The following is a 17,250-nucleotide window of genomic DNA, read 5'->3' as shown; positions in this document are numbered from 1 at the left end:
CGGAACGTGAAGGAGGCGGTGCTACAGCTGGATCTGAACTATAGGGAAGCTCGTCCCGCCCCTCCACAGGGACATACACGGCTAGAGCTGTTTAGTCAGCTTTATGTGGGTAAGAGAAAGAGATACACACACACACGCACACACACACACACACACACACACACACACCAACATAAAAATAGTACAATACTGTACTACTCCATTTATATTTAATTCATCAGTCATTATATTTTAACTTTGCAAAGTTCAATAAGTTGGCTATATAGTTTGTGCCCGTATAACATTATAAAGTGTCTTTATGTTCCCCTAAGTAAGTTCTCCGAAGCTTAGATACAACTGATTATAATGAAGATAAGACATCACACACACATACGCACGCGCACAACGTTAAAGAATTATGTAAAACTAACTCCTCATGACCGTAAATTATTAACAGTTGCAGAGGATTAAGACTTTTTATCCGCACACAGAGACAATGAATTAAGTCCTCATTATGCCACACAGAGACAATGAATTAAGTCATCATTATGCCACACAGAGACAATGAATTGAGTCCTCATTATGCCACACAGAGACAATGAATTAAGTCCTCATTATGCCACACAGAGACAATGAATTAAGTCCTCATTATGCCACACAGAGACAATGAATTAAGTCCTCATTATGCCACACAGAGACAATGAATTAAGTCCTCATTATGCCACACAGAGACAATGAATTAAGTCCTCATTATGCCACACAGAGACAATGAATGAAGTCCTCATTATGCCACACAGAGACAATGAATTAAGTCCTCATTATGCCACACAGAGACAATGAATTTAGTCCTCATTATACCACACAGAGACAATGAATTAAGTCCTCATTATGCCACACAGAGACAATGAATTAAGTTCTCATTATGCCACAGAGAGACAATGAATTAAGTCCTCATTTTGCCACACAGAGACAATAAATTAAGTCCCCATTATGCCACACAGAGACAATGAATTAAGTCATCATTATGCCACACAGAGACAATGAATTGAGTCCTCATTATGCCACACAGAGACAATGAATTGAGTCCTCATTATGCCACACAGAGACAATGAATTAAGTCCTCATTATGCCACACAGAGACAATTAATTGAGTCCTCCTTATGCCACACAGAGACAATGAATTAAGTCCTCATTATGCCACACAGAGACAATGAATTAAGTTATCATTATGCCACAGAGAGACAATGAATTAAGTCCTCATTTTGCCACACAGAGACAATGAATTAAGTCCTCATTATGCCACACAGAGACAATGCATTAAGTCCTCATTATGCCACAGAGAGACAATGCATTAAGTCCTCATTATGCCACACAGAGACAATGAATTAAGTCCTCACTATGCCACACAGAGACAATGAATTAAGTCCTCATTATGCCACACAGAGACAATGCATTAAGTCCTCATTATGCCACAGAGAGACAATGCATTAAGTCCTCATTATGCCACACAGAGACAATGAATTAAGTCCTCATTATGCCACACAGAGACAATGAATTAAGTCCTCATTATGCCACACAGAGACAATGCATTAAGTCCTCATTATGCCACAGAGAGACAATGAATTAAGTCCTCACTATGCCACACAGAGACAATTAATTAAGTCCTCATTATGCCACAGAGAGACAATAAATTAAGTCCTCATTTTGCCACACAGAGACAATGAATTAAGTTCTCATTATGCCACAGAGAGACAATGAATGAAGTCCTCATTTTGCCACACAGAATGGCTCTACATTTTCATTGTGATATTTGAGTCGCTCCTCCGCTCCCTCTCTTCTCTACACAATGACTGTGAAGGTCATTAGGAGAACAGAAGTTAAAGATGGCTTTATCTCTACCCCTTCTTTTCACTCCTCTATCCTCTACCCTACTTTATGTGGCTGTGGACCTGCCAATACTTTAACACTGACGACAGCGAATAAAACTGGATTTAGGATGGAGGGGAAAACTGCTGAGGTTGAATTCAATTCTCTTTCCTTCCTACTCTTTCTCTCTCTAACTCTGAACATTTATTTTTCTCTGAGAAACACTTCTAAATTCCAATCAGACATTCCAAAGTCAGATAGTTCTGAATACCAATAACACATTTTAAATTCCATCGTCTCATCAGTTTTTGGCTGTTTGGATGGAAGAACATTATCACTTTGCAGCTTCCTGAATGGCCATTGGGATTAATAAAGTTGTATTGAATTGAATTGAATTAAAGTAAATCGGTCCTTATATGCCACCGTTAACCATACAGCCATACAGGCACATATTGATATGTGATAGGAAACTTTAATATCGGCTTATAAAGAGTGATAAAACTCACAGGAGACTTCTCCCCCACTATCTGATCTGCATGTACAGTAGGTTTCAGGGAAACCAACTCCTTGAATTACCCCTCAGGGATCAATCTATCAATCTAATCGCCATCAGATCATCAGCTTAACACAATCAGTTCTTCCGTCACCTCCATACAGCCATGGGACCTATTGGTTTGTACTGGATCAGAGAGCGGTATAAATCTGACTGTGTGATAGGCTAGGCTGCTGTCTCTCTTGTAGCTCATCTGCATGTGTCAGAGCAGCGAGGGTATTTGCCTGGTCGGGGGAAATTGAATCAGGCTCAGATGGGATCCGCAGTGGGTGTGATTTGCATTCTAAAGCTGGTGTTTATACACAGAGGTGCAGGGGAGAACACACCCCAATACTCACTTAGGTGGTCCCAACATTATCTTCATTATTTATGTGTTTATATTCTGGTATTTGGCGTATTGTGTTATATTTTTAAATGGTATATGATATTGCATTATTTCCTATATTTTCTGCATGTTTTCACTCACTTTCTCTTTCATTTTCCATGTTTTTTTCTTTCCTGTTCTCTTTGTTTCTATTTTTTATTCATTCTGTGTCCTCCTCGTCTCGCCGTTTGTGTGACGGGCTTGCTCACTGCATGTGCATGTGCGTGTGCGTGTGCGTGTGTGTGTGTGTGTGATGCAACTGTCCCAGGGAAGCCAGCTTCGTTGACCTGCCAAGACAGTAGGTAACATTTAATAAAAACAGATACATAAATATGCATGATGATTTTCAGTTCATATCCATGTAGTCCTTTCCCATTGACATTCATGCAGTGCCACTGGCGGGTATTTTGGACTGTGTCCATGCCTGCTAATGTCTCTCCTGGCCTTGGTTTGCTTAGTTTGGCTCAGAGAAGGAAGGTATTCTAGCAGCCCACACTGGACTAATGGATGGTGTGTGTGTGTGTCCCTCTAGGCATTGCTGTCCTAATGAATATAATATGCTAGTTCATTAGCACATCATTACAGAGTAATTTGCCCTATAGAGACAGAGAGAGGCCAGGAGGAGTGCACCACACACACACTGCACTGGTGTGAGCAACTCCAGTCCTGGAGGGCCACAGTGTCTGCCTGATGTAATCTCTACCTTTTAATCAAAGCCTGATGTAGACCTGGGTGTGTGATATCTCCAGCCAATCAGCCACACTAATTGATCAATTAAGTGCTAATGTTAGGTTAGATAGGGCTGGAGCACCTCTCCTCTGGTCTGTTAAATCACTGTGACCATCAACTGTCATATATCCCTAACTCAACCTCAAGGGAAATTATCTCTATTCCTATTCCCCAAAATAATCGTCTCTCTCTCTGTTCTCTCTTCTCTCTCTCTTCTCTTTAGGTGCAGCAGGGGGTCAGAGGGGGTTTCTGGGATGTATCCGCTCCCTCAGGATGAATGGCGTGACCCTTGACCTTGAGGAGAGGGCAAAGGTGACATGATCTTTTATTTCATCATATACATTTTTTTTTAAGTTCTCTTCACTAAAGCAAATGAAGAGCATCCAAAAGTCAAACTCCCTTTCTCTCTCTCTATCTACCTCTCTCTCCCCACCTACCTACCTACCTACCTACCTACCTACCTACCTACCTACCTACCTACCTACCTACCTACCTACCTACCTACCTATCTATCTACCTCCCTCTCTCTCTCTCTCTCTCTCTCTCTCTCTCCACACCTACCTCCCTCTCTCTCTCTCTCTCCCCCATCTACCTCTCTCTCTCTCCCCACCTACCTACCTACCTACCTACCTACCTACCTACCTACCTACCTACCTACCTACCTACCTATCTACCTCCCTCTCTCTCTCTCTCTCTCTCTCTCTCTCTCTCTCTCTCTCCACACCTACCTCCCTCTCTCTCTCTCTCTCCCCCATCTACCTCTCTCTCTCTCCCCACCTACCTCCCTCTCTCTCTCTCTCTCCCCCCCATCTACCCCTCTCTCTCTCCCCACCTACCCCCCTCTCTCTCCCCCATCTACCTCTCTCCCCCCATCTACCTCTCTCTCTATCTCTCTCCCCCCATCTACCTCTCTCTCTCCCCTCCATCTACCTCTCTCTCTCTCTATCTCTCTCTCTCCCCCATCTACCTCTCTCTATCTCTCTCTCTCTATATCTCTCTCCCTCTCTCTCCCCCCATCTACCTCTCTCTCTCCCCCTCCCATCTACCTCTCTCTCTCTCTCTCTCTCCCCCGCCCTCCACCTACCTCCCTCTCCCTCTCTCTCTCCCCCCATCTACCTCTCTCTCTCTCCACACCTACCTCCCTCTCTCTCTCTCTCCCCCATCTACCTCTCTCTCTCCCCACCTACCTCCCTCTCTCTCTCTCTCTCCCCCCCATCTACCCCTCTCTCTCTCCCCACCTACCCCCCTCTCTCTCCCCCATCTACCTCTCTCCCCCCATCTACCTCTCACTCTATCTCTCTCCCCCCCATCTACCTCTCTCTCTCCCCTCCATCTACCTCTCTCTCTCTCTCTATCTCTCTCTCCCCCCATCTACCTCTCTCTCTCCCCTCCATCTACCTCTCTCTCTCTCTATCTCTCTCTCTCCCCCATCTACCTCTCTCTATCTCTCTCTCTCTATATCTCTCTCCCTCTCTCTCCCCCCCATCTACCTCTCTCTCTCCCCCTCCCATCTACCTCTCTCTCTCTCTCTCTCCCCCGCCCTCCACCTACCTCCCTCTCCCTCTCTCTCTCCCCCCCATCTACCCCTCTCTCTCTCCCCACCTACCCCCCTCTCTCTCCCCCATCTACCTCTCTCCCCCCATCTACCTCTCACTCTATCTCTCTCCCCCCCATCTACCTCTCTCTCTCCCCTCCATCTACCTCTCTCTCTCTCTCTATCTCTCTCTCTCCCCCATCTACCTCTCTATCTCTCTCTCTCTATATCTCTCTCCCTCTCTCTCCCCCCCATATACCGCTCTCTCTCCCCCTCCCATCTACCTCTCTCTCTCTCTCCCCCGCCCTCCACCTACCTCCCTCTCCCTCTCTCTCTCCCCCCATCTACCTCTCTCTCTCTCCACACATACCTCCCTCTCTCTCTCTCTCTCTCCCCCATCTACCTCTCTCTCTCTCCCCACCTACCTCCCGCTCTCTCTCTCTCTCCCCACCTACCCCCCTCTCTCTCCCCCATCTACCTCTCTCCCCCATCTACCTCTCTCTCTATCTCTCTCCCCCCATCTACCTCTCTCTCTCCCCTCCATCTACCTCTCTCTCTCTCTCTCTCTCTATCTCTCTCTCCCCCATCTACCTCTCTCTATCTCTCTCTCTATATATCTCTCTCCCTCTCTCCCCCCCATATACCGCTCTCTCTCCCCCTCCCATCTACCTCTCTCTCTCTCTCCCCCGCCCTCCACCTACCTCCCTCTCCCTCTCTCTCTCCCCCATCTACCTCTCTCTCCCCCATCTACCTCTCTCTCTCTTCCCACCTACCTCCCTCTCTCTCTCTCTCTCCCCCCATCTCCCTCTTTCTCTCTCCCCACCTACCTCCCTCTCTCTCTCCCCCATCTACCTCTCTCCCCATCTACCTCTCTCTCCCCCCATCTACCTCTCTCTCTCCCCCATCTACCTCTTTCTATCTCTCTCTCTCTCCCCCATCTCTCTCTCTCTCTCTCTCTCCCCCCATCTACCTCTCTCTCTCTCCCCCCGCCCCCCATCTACCTCTCTCTCCCCACCTCTCTCCCTCTACCTCTTACCCCTCCCCCCATCTACCTCTCTCTCTCTCCCCACCTCTCTCCCTTTACCTCCCTCTCTCTGTAGGTAACTCCAGGTGTAAAGCCAGGCTGTCAGGGTCATTGTACCAGTTATGGGATGTACTGCAGGAACGGAGGAAAGTGTGTGGAGAAATATAATGGCTACTCCTGTGACTGCACTGCCACGGCATACGACGGACCCTTCTGCACCAAAGGTGAGAGCTAATCGCTGAACCCTGAAATTACAGCTAGGATGTTGGACGGTGTAACCAGCAGACTCTTGTTTGCAGAGGAACTACAACATTTACTCAGAAGTAAGCATTAGTTTCTGTCAGTCGCAGTGAGACGTCATAGCCAGAAAGTTGATCCGTGACATATGAATTAATTTGTTTCCTAAACTTAAGCTTGTTTTCCTGTGTTCTACACAAGGCAGGGGTGACGAGACAGGGGAATATGTGTTAGAGGATAGAGGTAGAAAGAGAGGGGGGATAGAGGTAGAAAGAGAGGGGATATATGTAGAAAGAGAGGGAGATAGAGGGAGGTAGAAAGAGAGGGGGATAGAGGTAGGAAGAGAGGGGGGATAGAGGTAGAAAAAGAGGGGGGATAGAGGTAGAAAGAGAGGGGGGATAGAGGTAGAAAGAGAGGGGATATATGTAGAAAGAGAGGGAGATAGAGGGAGGTAGAAAGAGAGGGGGATAGAGGTAGGAAGAGAGGGGGGATAGAGGTAGAAAAAGAGGGGGGATAGAGGTAGAAAGAGAGGGAGATAGAGGGAGGTAGAAAGAGAGTTGGATAGAGGTAGGAAGAGAGGGGGGATAGAGGTAGAAACAGAGGGGGGATAGAGGTAGAAAGAGAGGGAGATAGAGGGAGGTAGAAAGAGAGGTGGATAGAGGTAGAAAGAGAGGGGATAGAGGTAGAAAGAGAGGGGGGATATAGGTAGAAAGAGAGGGGGGATAGAGGTAGAAAGAGAGGGGGATAGAGGTAGAAAGAGAGGGGGGATAGAGGTAGAAAGAGAGGGGGATATGGGTAGAAAGAGAGAGGGAATAGAGGTAGAAAGAGAGGGGGATAGAGGTAGAAAGAGAGGGGGATAGAGGTAGAAAGAGAGGGGATAGAGGTAGAAAGAGAGGGGGGATATAGGTAGAAAGACAGGTGGATAGAGGTAGAAAGAGAGGGGGATAGAGGTAGAAAGAGAGGGGGATAGAGGTAGAACTAGAGGGGGGATAGAGGTAGAAAGAGAGGGGGATAGAGGTAGAAAGAGAAGGGGGATAGAGGTAGAAAGAGAGGGGGATAGAGGTAGAAAGAGAGGGGGATAGAGGTAGAAAGAGAGGGGGGATAGAGGTAGAAAGAGAGGGGGATAGAGGTAGAACAGTGTGTGAGAATATGCAAAGAAGCTGGCTGACATGAAAGTATCTCCCCAGTGTACCCCCTATTAGTGTGTGTGTGTGTGTGTGTGTGTGTGTGTGTGTGTGTGTGTGTGTGTGTGTGTGTGTGTGTGTGTGTGTGTGTGTGTGTGTGTGTGTAAAAACTGAAAACGAGGTCTTGAATGTAATGTAAAATAGTGTGTGTGTGTGTGTGTGTGTGTGTGTGTGTGTGTGTTTATTAACACGTGTGTTATACCCTTCAGATACCCCAGAGGGCCTTCTCCTACCTCTGTTCTCCTGCCACTGTCATATGTATGAGTGCAGTCATAATTGTGATGCGTATTTCCATTATATTCATATTTACACCCGACTCCTGAGGTAGAATATTATTATCCTGACTGTCTCATTCTGCTGCTGCTGCCATACCCTGGGGTCACAGACAGACAACTCTGACTTCATAATGAACAACACACACACACACTTACACCAGAGAGTGAGGTTCTTACCAGCATCTCTACAGATATAGCTCTGTGTGTGTGTGTGTGTGTGTGTGTGTGTGTGTGTGTGTGTGTGTGTGTGTGTGTGTGTGTGTGTGTGTGTGTGTGTGTGTGTGTGTGTTTGTACACGTGTTTAACTAGTCTTGTGGGGAGCAGAAGCCAGGCAGTGAAGCAACACAGGCACAAGCGAAAACACACACACACACACACACACACACACACACACACACACACATACACACTCTCTGGACAGCCAGTATCTCCATAAGCTTCCTCTCAAGCAGCACGTTATCTCTCCTAAACAAGGTGTGTGTGTGTGTGTGTGTGTGTGTGTGTGTGTTTGTGTGTGTGCCTGTGAGTTTCTAAACCTTTGTGTGTGTGTTGTCTCTTCCTCTCTCTCAGATGTGGGGGGCTTCTTTGAGGCGGGGACTCTGGTGCGATACGACTTCCTGTCAGAGTCAGCGGCAACCAATCAGGACACAAGGTTTGTGGCCCAACCTTCGACTACACAGGAAGTGAATCTGACAGGAGAAGCAGTAGCATTTAGCTTCAGCACGTCCAACACACCAGCTATACTGCTGTACGTCAGCTCCAAGACACAAGACTACCTGGCGCTGGTGCTACGGCAGAATGGTGAGACACTGGCACAACGCATAACACACACTCACAGACACACATCGGCTCTGCTGCTCTTCGCTTCTCAGGTATGTTTCAAATGCAGGTCTCTGCATTTGTGTGTGTGTGCGTGTAGGAACTCTCCAGGTGCGGTATAACCTAGGCGGACTCAAGGAGCCGTTCACCATAGACGTAGACCAGCGTAACCTAGCCAACGGACAGCCACACACCATCAACATGTCCAGAAGCAACAGGACTATCACCATACAGGTACACACACACACAAACCAACCTTTCTCTCCGCCGTCAAAGCATCGTCTGTGACGATTTCAGACATGTCCATTTTGAACCACAAGAGGGAGACAAAAGCCTTCAATAGTCTCAGGACTTAAATGATTGACAATGGCTTGATGCTTCATGGATATGAGTAGGCCTGTTTGAACACAGTTGATGCTGATGATTAACTATAGAAAACCACCAATGGTTAGTATCATGCATGATCTTCTCTCTCTTCCTGTCCTTCTCTCACTCTCCCCCTCTAGTTGGACCACTACCCCCCTGTCAGTTACTCTCTCCCAGAGGCATCAGACACACAATTCAACCTGGTCAAGACATTGTTCTTGGGGAAAGTATTTGGTGAGTACAGGCACCTCAAATGTGTGTTTGACAGGTCTGCTTGGCAGAAGAGTGCAGACTTGTTGTAGTTATGCTGTGTGCCCACCAGAGGGAACTAGAAGACAGTATTTCATATTTCACCAGGACAGTCATGAAGGAGAAGGTCTGATTTAAAAATATAGATATATTTTGTACCTTTTTTTAACTAGGCAAGTTAGTTAAGAAAATATTCTTATTTACAATGACGGCCCGGCCAAACCCGGACGACGCTGGGCCAATTGTGCGCCTCCCTATGGGACTCCCAATCACGGTTGGATGTGATGCAGCCTAATGTTGCGAGACATATTATAGATTTCAAAAATGATTGTCTGCTTTGGTTTCTGTAACATGATGTTCAATAGATATATTTTGCTTCGGTATATGATCTGTTGTCTGGCATTACTGGTGTAGTGTGTTAGTCCTGAGCATGCTCAGTGGGGTGCTACCTTACAGAACGTCCAGATAGGAATGTTATGTAGAACAGACGCTTCTCTGTAGAATTGTAGGGATTCATGTCAGCTCTATACAAGACATTTCTAGCTGCGGCAATCAGAATGTTGTGCCCTCTTGAACACGACCCTGGCGTAGTATTAGAGTCCTTCTTGTTTGATCCCGATCACTAGTTTGGTATTCCATGACTCCTGGTTTTCCCGCTCTGTCCTGGGCTGGCGGGAATCAGTGGGGTAGAATAGCTGAGTTCACTTCTCAGCAAGAACCATTGATCGATGTACAGCCAACTAATATCACAGGGGATAATGTCGCTTTCCCTGTAACACACACTCATACACACAAAGCACTCCCAGCATTTATGCACCGACGTAGGCACACACACACACACACACACACACACCACAGCAACCCCACCTGGCAATGCAAAGCTGCCGTTCAGGGACTGAAGGACACAACAAAGGGCCAAGTCACCATTGCTCTGCCAGTTCACCTTTCCAACAGATAATTCATGCAGAATTATGCATTTCACAATATGGATTTATTTCCAAACGGGTTTCAACAACAACAAAAGTTGAACCGAAACTTAGACCTCATATGCAATATGGGCCTGTCATGCCAAATAATGTCCCCTGGCCAAATAGTGTCCCCCTCTACATCACAATGTGATTCGATAAACTATTAGCGTCCTTTACTATATCGACGATTTTGACGACCTAATGATTATAGTTTTGATATCATTATACAGCCTAAATGACGTTCTTTTCATCATCGCTATGCAAACAAGGCTGATTTCCACGACAGTTTGGCTGTTAAAACACGTTTGTTTAGCTAATAAAATGACAACATGAATTGTAACTACTTTTTAGTACCTTGTTAACATGACAACATGAAATACACGTCTTAAACGATGCTACGTTTCTAAAATGGAAAAGAAAACATGTATCCTGCTCGACACATTAAAGTTATTTACCTTACAGATCACCAAGTCAGCTCATTTCCACTACATCCAGATGATTCATAGACTGGATTGTCTGGCTGTCATGTTTTCATTTTAACCTGCCCTTCCCTTGTCTAAATAACATAATTTCAGTAGTCCTCGTTTGTTTTCTGTCTCGCATAGCTCATTGGTACACCCTTGTGGTTGAATATATATGTATGTATTGTTGGTCCTAGGATACAACCGGGGACACTATTTGGCATGACAGGCCCCATCCAACTGCAAGGTGCTACAGAGGGTATCACTGGGATCGAACTCCTTGCCTTCTAGGTGTTATATACCAGGTGGTGTCAGAGGAAGACCCTCGAAATTGTCAGACTCCAGCCACCCAAGTCATACCCTGTTCTCTCTGCTACCGCACAGCAAGCGGTACCGGAGAGCCAAGTTTGGGACCTGAACAGCTTCTACCCTCAAGTCATAAGACTGTTAATCAAATGGCTGTTTGCATCGATCCCCCTTTTTAATTTTTGCACTGGCGTTCTTGCATTTGCTCTATGCACACTGACTCACACACTGACTCACACACTGACTCACACACTGACTCAAACCTACTCACACACTGACTCACACACGGACTCACACACGGACTCAAACTGACTCACACACTGACTCACACACTGACTCACACACTGACTCAAACCTACTCACACACTGACTCACACACGGACTCACACACGGACTCACACTGACTCACACACTGACTCACACACTGACTCACACTGACTCACACACTGACTCACACACTGACTCACACTGACTCACACACTGACTCACACACTGACTCACACTGACTCACACACGGACTCACACACAGACTCACACTGACTCACACACTGACTCACACACTGACTCACACTGACTCACACACTGACTCACACACTGACTCACACACTGACTCACACACTGACTCAAACCTACTCACACACTGACTCACACACTGACTCACACACTGACTCACACACTGACTCAAACCTACTCACACACTGACTCACACACTGACTCACACCTACTCACACACTCACACATACTACACTCCAACACACACACACACACACACACTCACACATACTACACTCCAACAGACACACACATACACACTACATACGCTCTCTTTCTCACACACACACACACACACACACATAGGCACTCTTTCACACTCTTCACATACAATACATCTGGAAAGTATTCAGACCCCTTGACTTTTTCCACATTTTGTTATGTTACAGCCGTACTCTGAAATGAATTAAATAGTTTTCTTCCCTCATCAATCTACACACAATAACCCATAATGACAAAGCAAAAACAGTTTTTTTTAAATATACAGTGCCTTGCGAAAGTATTCGGCCCCCTTGAACTTTGCGACCTTTTGCCACATTTCAGGCTTTGTGGGATCTTATATAGACAGCTGTGTGCCTTTCCAAGTCATGTCCAATCAATTGAATTTACCAGGTTGTAGAAACATCTCAAGGATGATCAATGGAAACAGGATGCACCTGAGCTCAATTTCGAGTCTCGTAGCAAAGGATCTGAATACTTGTGTAAATAAGGTATTTCTGTTTAAATTTTTTATAAATTTGCTAAAATGTATAAAAACCTGTTTTCGCTTTGTCATTATGGGGTATTGTGTGTAGATTGAATGTATTCCATTTTAGAATAAGGCTGTAACGTAACCAAATGTGGAAAAAGGGGAAGGGGTCTGAATACTTTCCGAATGCACCGTACGCTGCTGCTACTCTGTTTATTATCTATCATGATTGTATAGTCACTTTTACCCCTACCTACATGTACATATTACCTCAATTACCTGAACTACCACATACCCCTGCATATTGAATCGGTGCCGGTACTTCTTGTATATAGCCTTGTTATTAGTATTGTGTTACTATTTCGTTTATTTTTTTCTTATGTTCTTTTGAATTATTTTTCACTTTTTAAACTCTGCATCGTAGGGAAGGGCTTGTAGGTAAGCATTTTATGGTCAAGTCTACAGTTGCTGTATTCGGTGCATGTGACAAATGAAATGACATTTGGTTTGATACACAGAAGAGCGTGTCAAAGTAGACTTGTATCTCTCTTTAATTTAGATCTGACCATCATTCTGACATCACTTAGAACCATCAGCCTTGCTCTCAATACTTGCAATGCAGAGGGAACATTTTCAAAACCTTTGTCCTTGGGAGGTAATTGATTATACTTTATACAGTTTGAGATGCACAGCCAACAATATTGATCTGTAGTACCCCAAACTAATCAACTGCTGAGCTGAGTATTTGACATTTTAGTGACAACTTGTTTCACTGCTTGTGATTGACAGAGGAGATGACCAGTGGGGCTGAGTTTTCACCACTACAGCTAAGATAGGGGTTGAAATATGGATAGAGTTTCTCGGTGAAGTTGCATCCATAGTAGGAGTAGATATGAGACTTGGCTTTCACATCATAGAAGGAGACCTGACCTTTCTCATAATCCACAAACACCCCCACCTTCTGGGGCTTCTCTCTCAGGGAGAGGCGGACAGGGTAGTAATTGTTGGCTCCATACCCATTTTCGCCATTCAGCCACACAGTCCAGAGTCCATCAGAGCTCAGGTTTAAACTCTCCTTCCTGTCTATGGATTCACTGGCCACTCCTAGCCACCACCATGTCTTCCCCGTCACCTGCACCTCATAGTAGAATCTCCCAGAGGAGAAACCCTCCTTACCCAGGACAGAGAAACTATTTTTAAATCTCTTTGGATCATTAGTGAGATTCTCTTGACTCTTGTCTCCACATCTCACTTGTTTCCTATTTTTCTTACCAAGGATGAGGAATGGAAATGCTGTATCAGGGTCCAGAGTTACATCCACTGCATACTGCTGCATCCTCTTCAGCTTGATGTCAGGCAGCTTCTCCATCTCATTGTGAAGAGCGTCTTCCAGTTGATACACAACTCTCCTTACATTTCCCAGACACAGCCGACTGTGGACATATTTCTGAGGCCACTTCCTGGTGGGAGGAAGCTTACAGAGGGGTGGGGAGCTCTGTAGGAGGTGGAGGTGGTCCTTGGTGTGTAAGAGCTGCTCCAACTCAGAGCATCTCCTCTGTAGCTCAGTGATTTCCTGCTCCAGCTCTTTAATGAGCCCTTCAGCCTGCCACTCTGCTGCTTTCAACTTCTCCTCAACCACCTCAATGAACTCAGCCTGGCTTCTCTCAATGCAGCGCACCAGAGCAGTGAAGACCTCCATGCTTTCTGCTATCTCTCGCTCTGCTGCTCTTTTTCTGAATTTTACTGAGTGTTTGATCTCCTGAACCTTCTGCAGTCGCTCCTCGATCATCTGCTGAACTTCTGCCTCAATCTTCTCCAGTTGAGCCTTCCTCTGTCCACACTCTTCCTCTAGCGGGACGGTGAGGTGAGTCTTGTGGTCTGTCTCAGTGCAGAACGTACACACCCACGTCTGGTCAGTCCTACAGAACAGTTCCAGGAGTCTGTCATGCTTCTTACACATCCTGTCTTGCAGGTTCTCCACAGGGTTGATCAGCTTGTGTCTCTTCAGGCCTGCAACTCTGTTGTGAGGCTGCAGGTGAGTTTCACAGAAAGCGGTCAGACATTCCAGACAAGACTTCAGGGCCTTGTGCTTTCTCCCAGTGCAGACATCACAGGCCAAGTCTCCAGGCTCAGCAAGGGACTCATCTCTGTCTCTCATCCTCTTAAAATGATCTGCAACATCTCTGAGTGTTGTGTTGATTTTGAGCTCAGGTCTTCTGTAAAACATGTCCTTACACATTGGACACTGGCACAGGCCAGGCTTATTCCAGTATCCACTGATACAGGCCTTGCAGAAGTTGTGACCACAAGGAGTAGTGACTGGCTCAGTGAACACATCCAGACAGATAGAGCACTGTATCTGCTCTTCAGACAAGAGACTGCTAAGGGACGCCATGTCTGGAACACAAAAACAGAGGCACCATAAGTTGACTTCCTGGAAGGACTCAGCAGTAGCTTTCCTGAAACATCACTACAGACAGAGGTCCAAAGCTGTCATCAAAGATGTGAAAACATCCCTTTTGCACCCACAAAATAGTGGGGGTGTTGACAGTTTTAATGAAACACTCAAAATGGGACTGATAGTCTAGCTATGTTTTGATTGACAGCCAAGCTACATACATAACCAGCTACAGTAGCTGCCCAACTTGTGTTTTTCCTAAACTTTACACTCGTATGCCTGTAAAATTGCAAATGAGCTGCATAGTTGTATTTAGGTCATACTGTATGAGCTGATACTAAACCACTGTGGTAGAAAATAGTTTAAACCTGTCCACTTCTCTTACCTGTGTGGGAGTTTTCCTGTTTTCTTGTTGAATGTTGGACACTGTGCTGCTGTGTTGTTGTTAGCCTTGTGACGAGCAGCAGACTTTGTTTCCATGTACAATTCCCTGCTTTAGTTTACTTTCACTTCAGTAAAATTACATCACGAGGCCCCTCCCTTCACTGACTCCCTCCTTCCTTCACTATCTTCTTTCCTCCCTCCTTTCCTCCCTCTCTGCTCAGAACTGGCACATATCCAGAAGTTAACATCACAGAATGTCCAGATAGAAACGCAGAAAAATACAAAATAAAGGATTATGCAGGAGGTGAAAGTAGAGAGAGAAAGAGAAAATGCAAATGTTAGAGAGAGTTAGACCATAGCGATGCAGATTATGTGGATGTTAGTCATCATATAGAAGGTAAAACAATTACCAGGCACTAGAGTTATAAAGGCCCAGGCTGAATCGATCTGGCATGTCCTATACACAATGCTGTATTAATTCACTGTTCCAAACATAAAGCCTTTGAGAGGGGGAATGCATATCAATACCATGAACCCCACACACAACCCCAGCAAAGCAGCAGCAACAGTAGCATGTTACTTCTCTCGAACACAACAGACACATGACTTTTATATGCACTCCAAACTGCCCATCCACTCACTCATTCACACATGCAGGTCATTAGGACTGAATCTGTTGTGTGGAGACAGGCTGACGCTCTGTTGACCTACACGGAATCTGAATGAGCCTAGAACACCACACAAGATATAGAAAGACTATCCATATTTAGAAACAACTGCAGATGACAGAACCCAGGTATTCATGTTCAGTCTCGTCAGGACACACAGACAGGAACTCAGTTTCTCTCTCTCTTTCCTAATCCAGGTGTAGGCTATTTATGTGATTATTCAGAGCAAGCTTGGCTTGTTGTCTGAAACAGGTCTGTATTGGATGACTGTCTAATGACTATTGTAATGACTAGGAAATGTGGCTAGGGTGGAGCTTGGTGTGTTTAACTTCATCAGGGCTGTGGGTTTGATTCCTGTATGCATCAACGGTCAGTACATTTAGATAAAAGCAGCTTGTAAAGGACAACAGTTGAATCGACTGAAGAAAGTGTCTGCTCACTGTTTTGCTCCTCCCACAGGTCATTTTTATTTGTCTCTTTCTGGCTGGTTATTTTTGGTAGACCCCTGGCACACTGTCTGGCTCTACTTAATAACTTCTTAGGGCTGCAATCCTGTTAACGGGATGATATGACAACAGCCAGTGAAAGTGCAGGGCGCCAAATTCAAAACAACAGAAATCTCATATTTAAAATTCCTCAAACATACATGTATCTTATACCGTTTTAAAGGTAATCTTGTTGTTAATCCCACCATAGTGTCCGATTTCAAATAGGCTTTACAGCGAAAGCACCACAAATGTTAGGTGACCACCAACTAACAGAAAAACCCAGCCATTTTTCCAGCCAAAGAGAGGAGTCACAAAAAGCACTGTGCTGCCATCCTGTTAGAAGGTAACAGATTATTTTATTTCAATGGTTAAATTGGATTTTCAATGTGTTCAATGGCGTTATTTGCCCCCTAGTGGAGCTTTCTGGTACTTAGAAAGATTACGCAAACAGGAAGTAGAGAATTTGTTCTGCACGCATAGAAGCAGCTACAAACAACGCTACGGTGCAGGTCTTTCAATGTAGTTATTTCTTGTCACGGTCACGCTTCAGCCTTGGAAAATATTTGTTTTTTCACTATTCTGCCCTTGAGTTGCGTTCCCATGCAAAACTAGACAGATAGCTAACAACTAAGTCTTCAATAAAACTCCCAAGGCGTGGCTTTTCTTGAATGAATATATTGAAAACGTTTATGTTGTGAAACTGCAAAATACAGAAAATAATATACTTTAGTATTCAATTCACACCGACATACTGTAGCTGTACATTAAACATTTGAAGTTGCATAAATACAAAGCACGCGCTAAAGTACCATGCATCTGGCATGATGCCAAACCATATAGCTAATTGTTACTCAAATGGTAATTGGCTCCTTTCATTACTCTAATAATGTACAACCATCTATGTAGAATAACAAAGCATATTACACTAGAAACAATAACAAAACTACAGTATTGTATATTTTACAATTCGTTTGCATGACGCACGAGCAAAGTAATACAGCTAACGACATACATTAAAGGCATTGCATTTTGTGAGTAAATGCAACCAACCAACATTGACATGTAAGCAACTCTATCAATAACAAGATTATCATCATTAGCTAAATGCTTGAATCGAACTTACAAACAAATATTTTCCAAGGCTGAAGCGTGACCGTG

General features: G+C 45.0%; 2 protein-coding genes across 4 annotated transcripts in view; one reads left to right on the top strand and one right to left on the bottom strand.

The window, feature by feature from the left end:
• Positions 1–15,519, bottom strand: part of LOC110535414 (E3 ubiquitin-protein ligase TRIM21) — a 23,154-nt gene extending 7,635 nt beyond the window's left edge. Inside the window, exons 1-2 of one of the 2 annotated variants that reach the window (XM_036935094.2) lie at positions 14,938–15,065; positions 13,427–14,551 (exon numbers count right to left, since the gene is read on the bottom strand). In XM_036935094.2, the coding sequence (XP_036790989.2) occupies positions 13,427–14,549 (1,123 nt within the window). In that variant the 5' untranslated portion in view covers positions 14,550–14,551; positions 14,938–15,065. Of the gene's footprint in view, positions 1–12,687; positions 14,552–14,937 lie in introns of those variants that run through there. The other variant, XM_021620400.3, reaches the window with a different exon arrangement.
• Positions 1–17,250, top strand: part of cntnap2a (contactin associated protein 2a) — a 262,480-nt gene that overhangs the window by 228,642 nt on the left and 16,588 nt on the right. Inside the window, exons 19-25 of one of the 2 annotated variants that reach the window (XM_090189632.1) lie at positions 1–109; positions 3,031–3,060; positions 3,715–3,803; positions 6,126–6,273; positions 8,316–8,546; positions 8,665–8,798; positions 9,071–9,164. The exon at positions 1–109 is cut by the window's left edge and continues 110 nt beyond it. In XM_090189632.1, the coding sequence (XP_090045758.1) occupies positions 1–109; positions 3,031–3,060; positions 3,715–3,803; positions 6,126–6,273; positions 8,316–8,546; positions 8,665–8,798; positions 9,071–9,164 (835 nt within the window). The remainder of the gene's footprint in view (positions 110–3,030; positions 3,061–3,714; positions 3,804–6,125; positions 6,274–8,315; positions 8,547–8,664; positions 8,799–9,070; positions 9,165–17,250) is intronic. The other variant, XM_036935092.2, reaches the window with a different exon arrangement.

Source organism: Oncorhynchus mykiss, chromosome 11 (assembly GCF_057628025.1).
Source record: "Oncorhynchus mykiss isolate SJ-2025 chromosome 11, ASM5762802v1, whole genome shotgun sequence".
NCBI lineage: Eukaryota > Metazoa > Chordata > Actinopteri > Salmoniformes > Salmonidae > Oncorhynchus > Oncorhynchus mykiss.
Note: the sequence above shows the minus strand (reverse complement) of the source record. Positions and strands in the feature narration are given on the sequence as shown.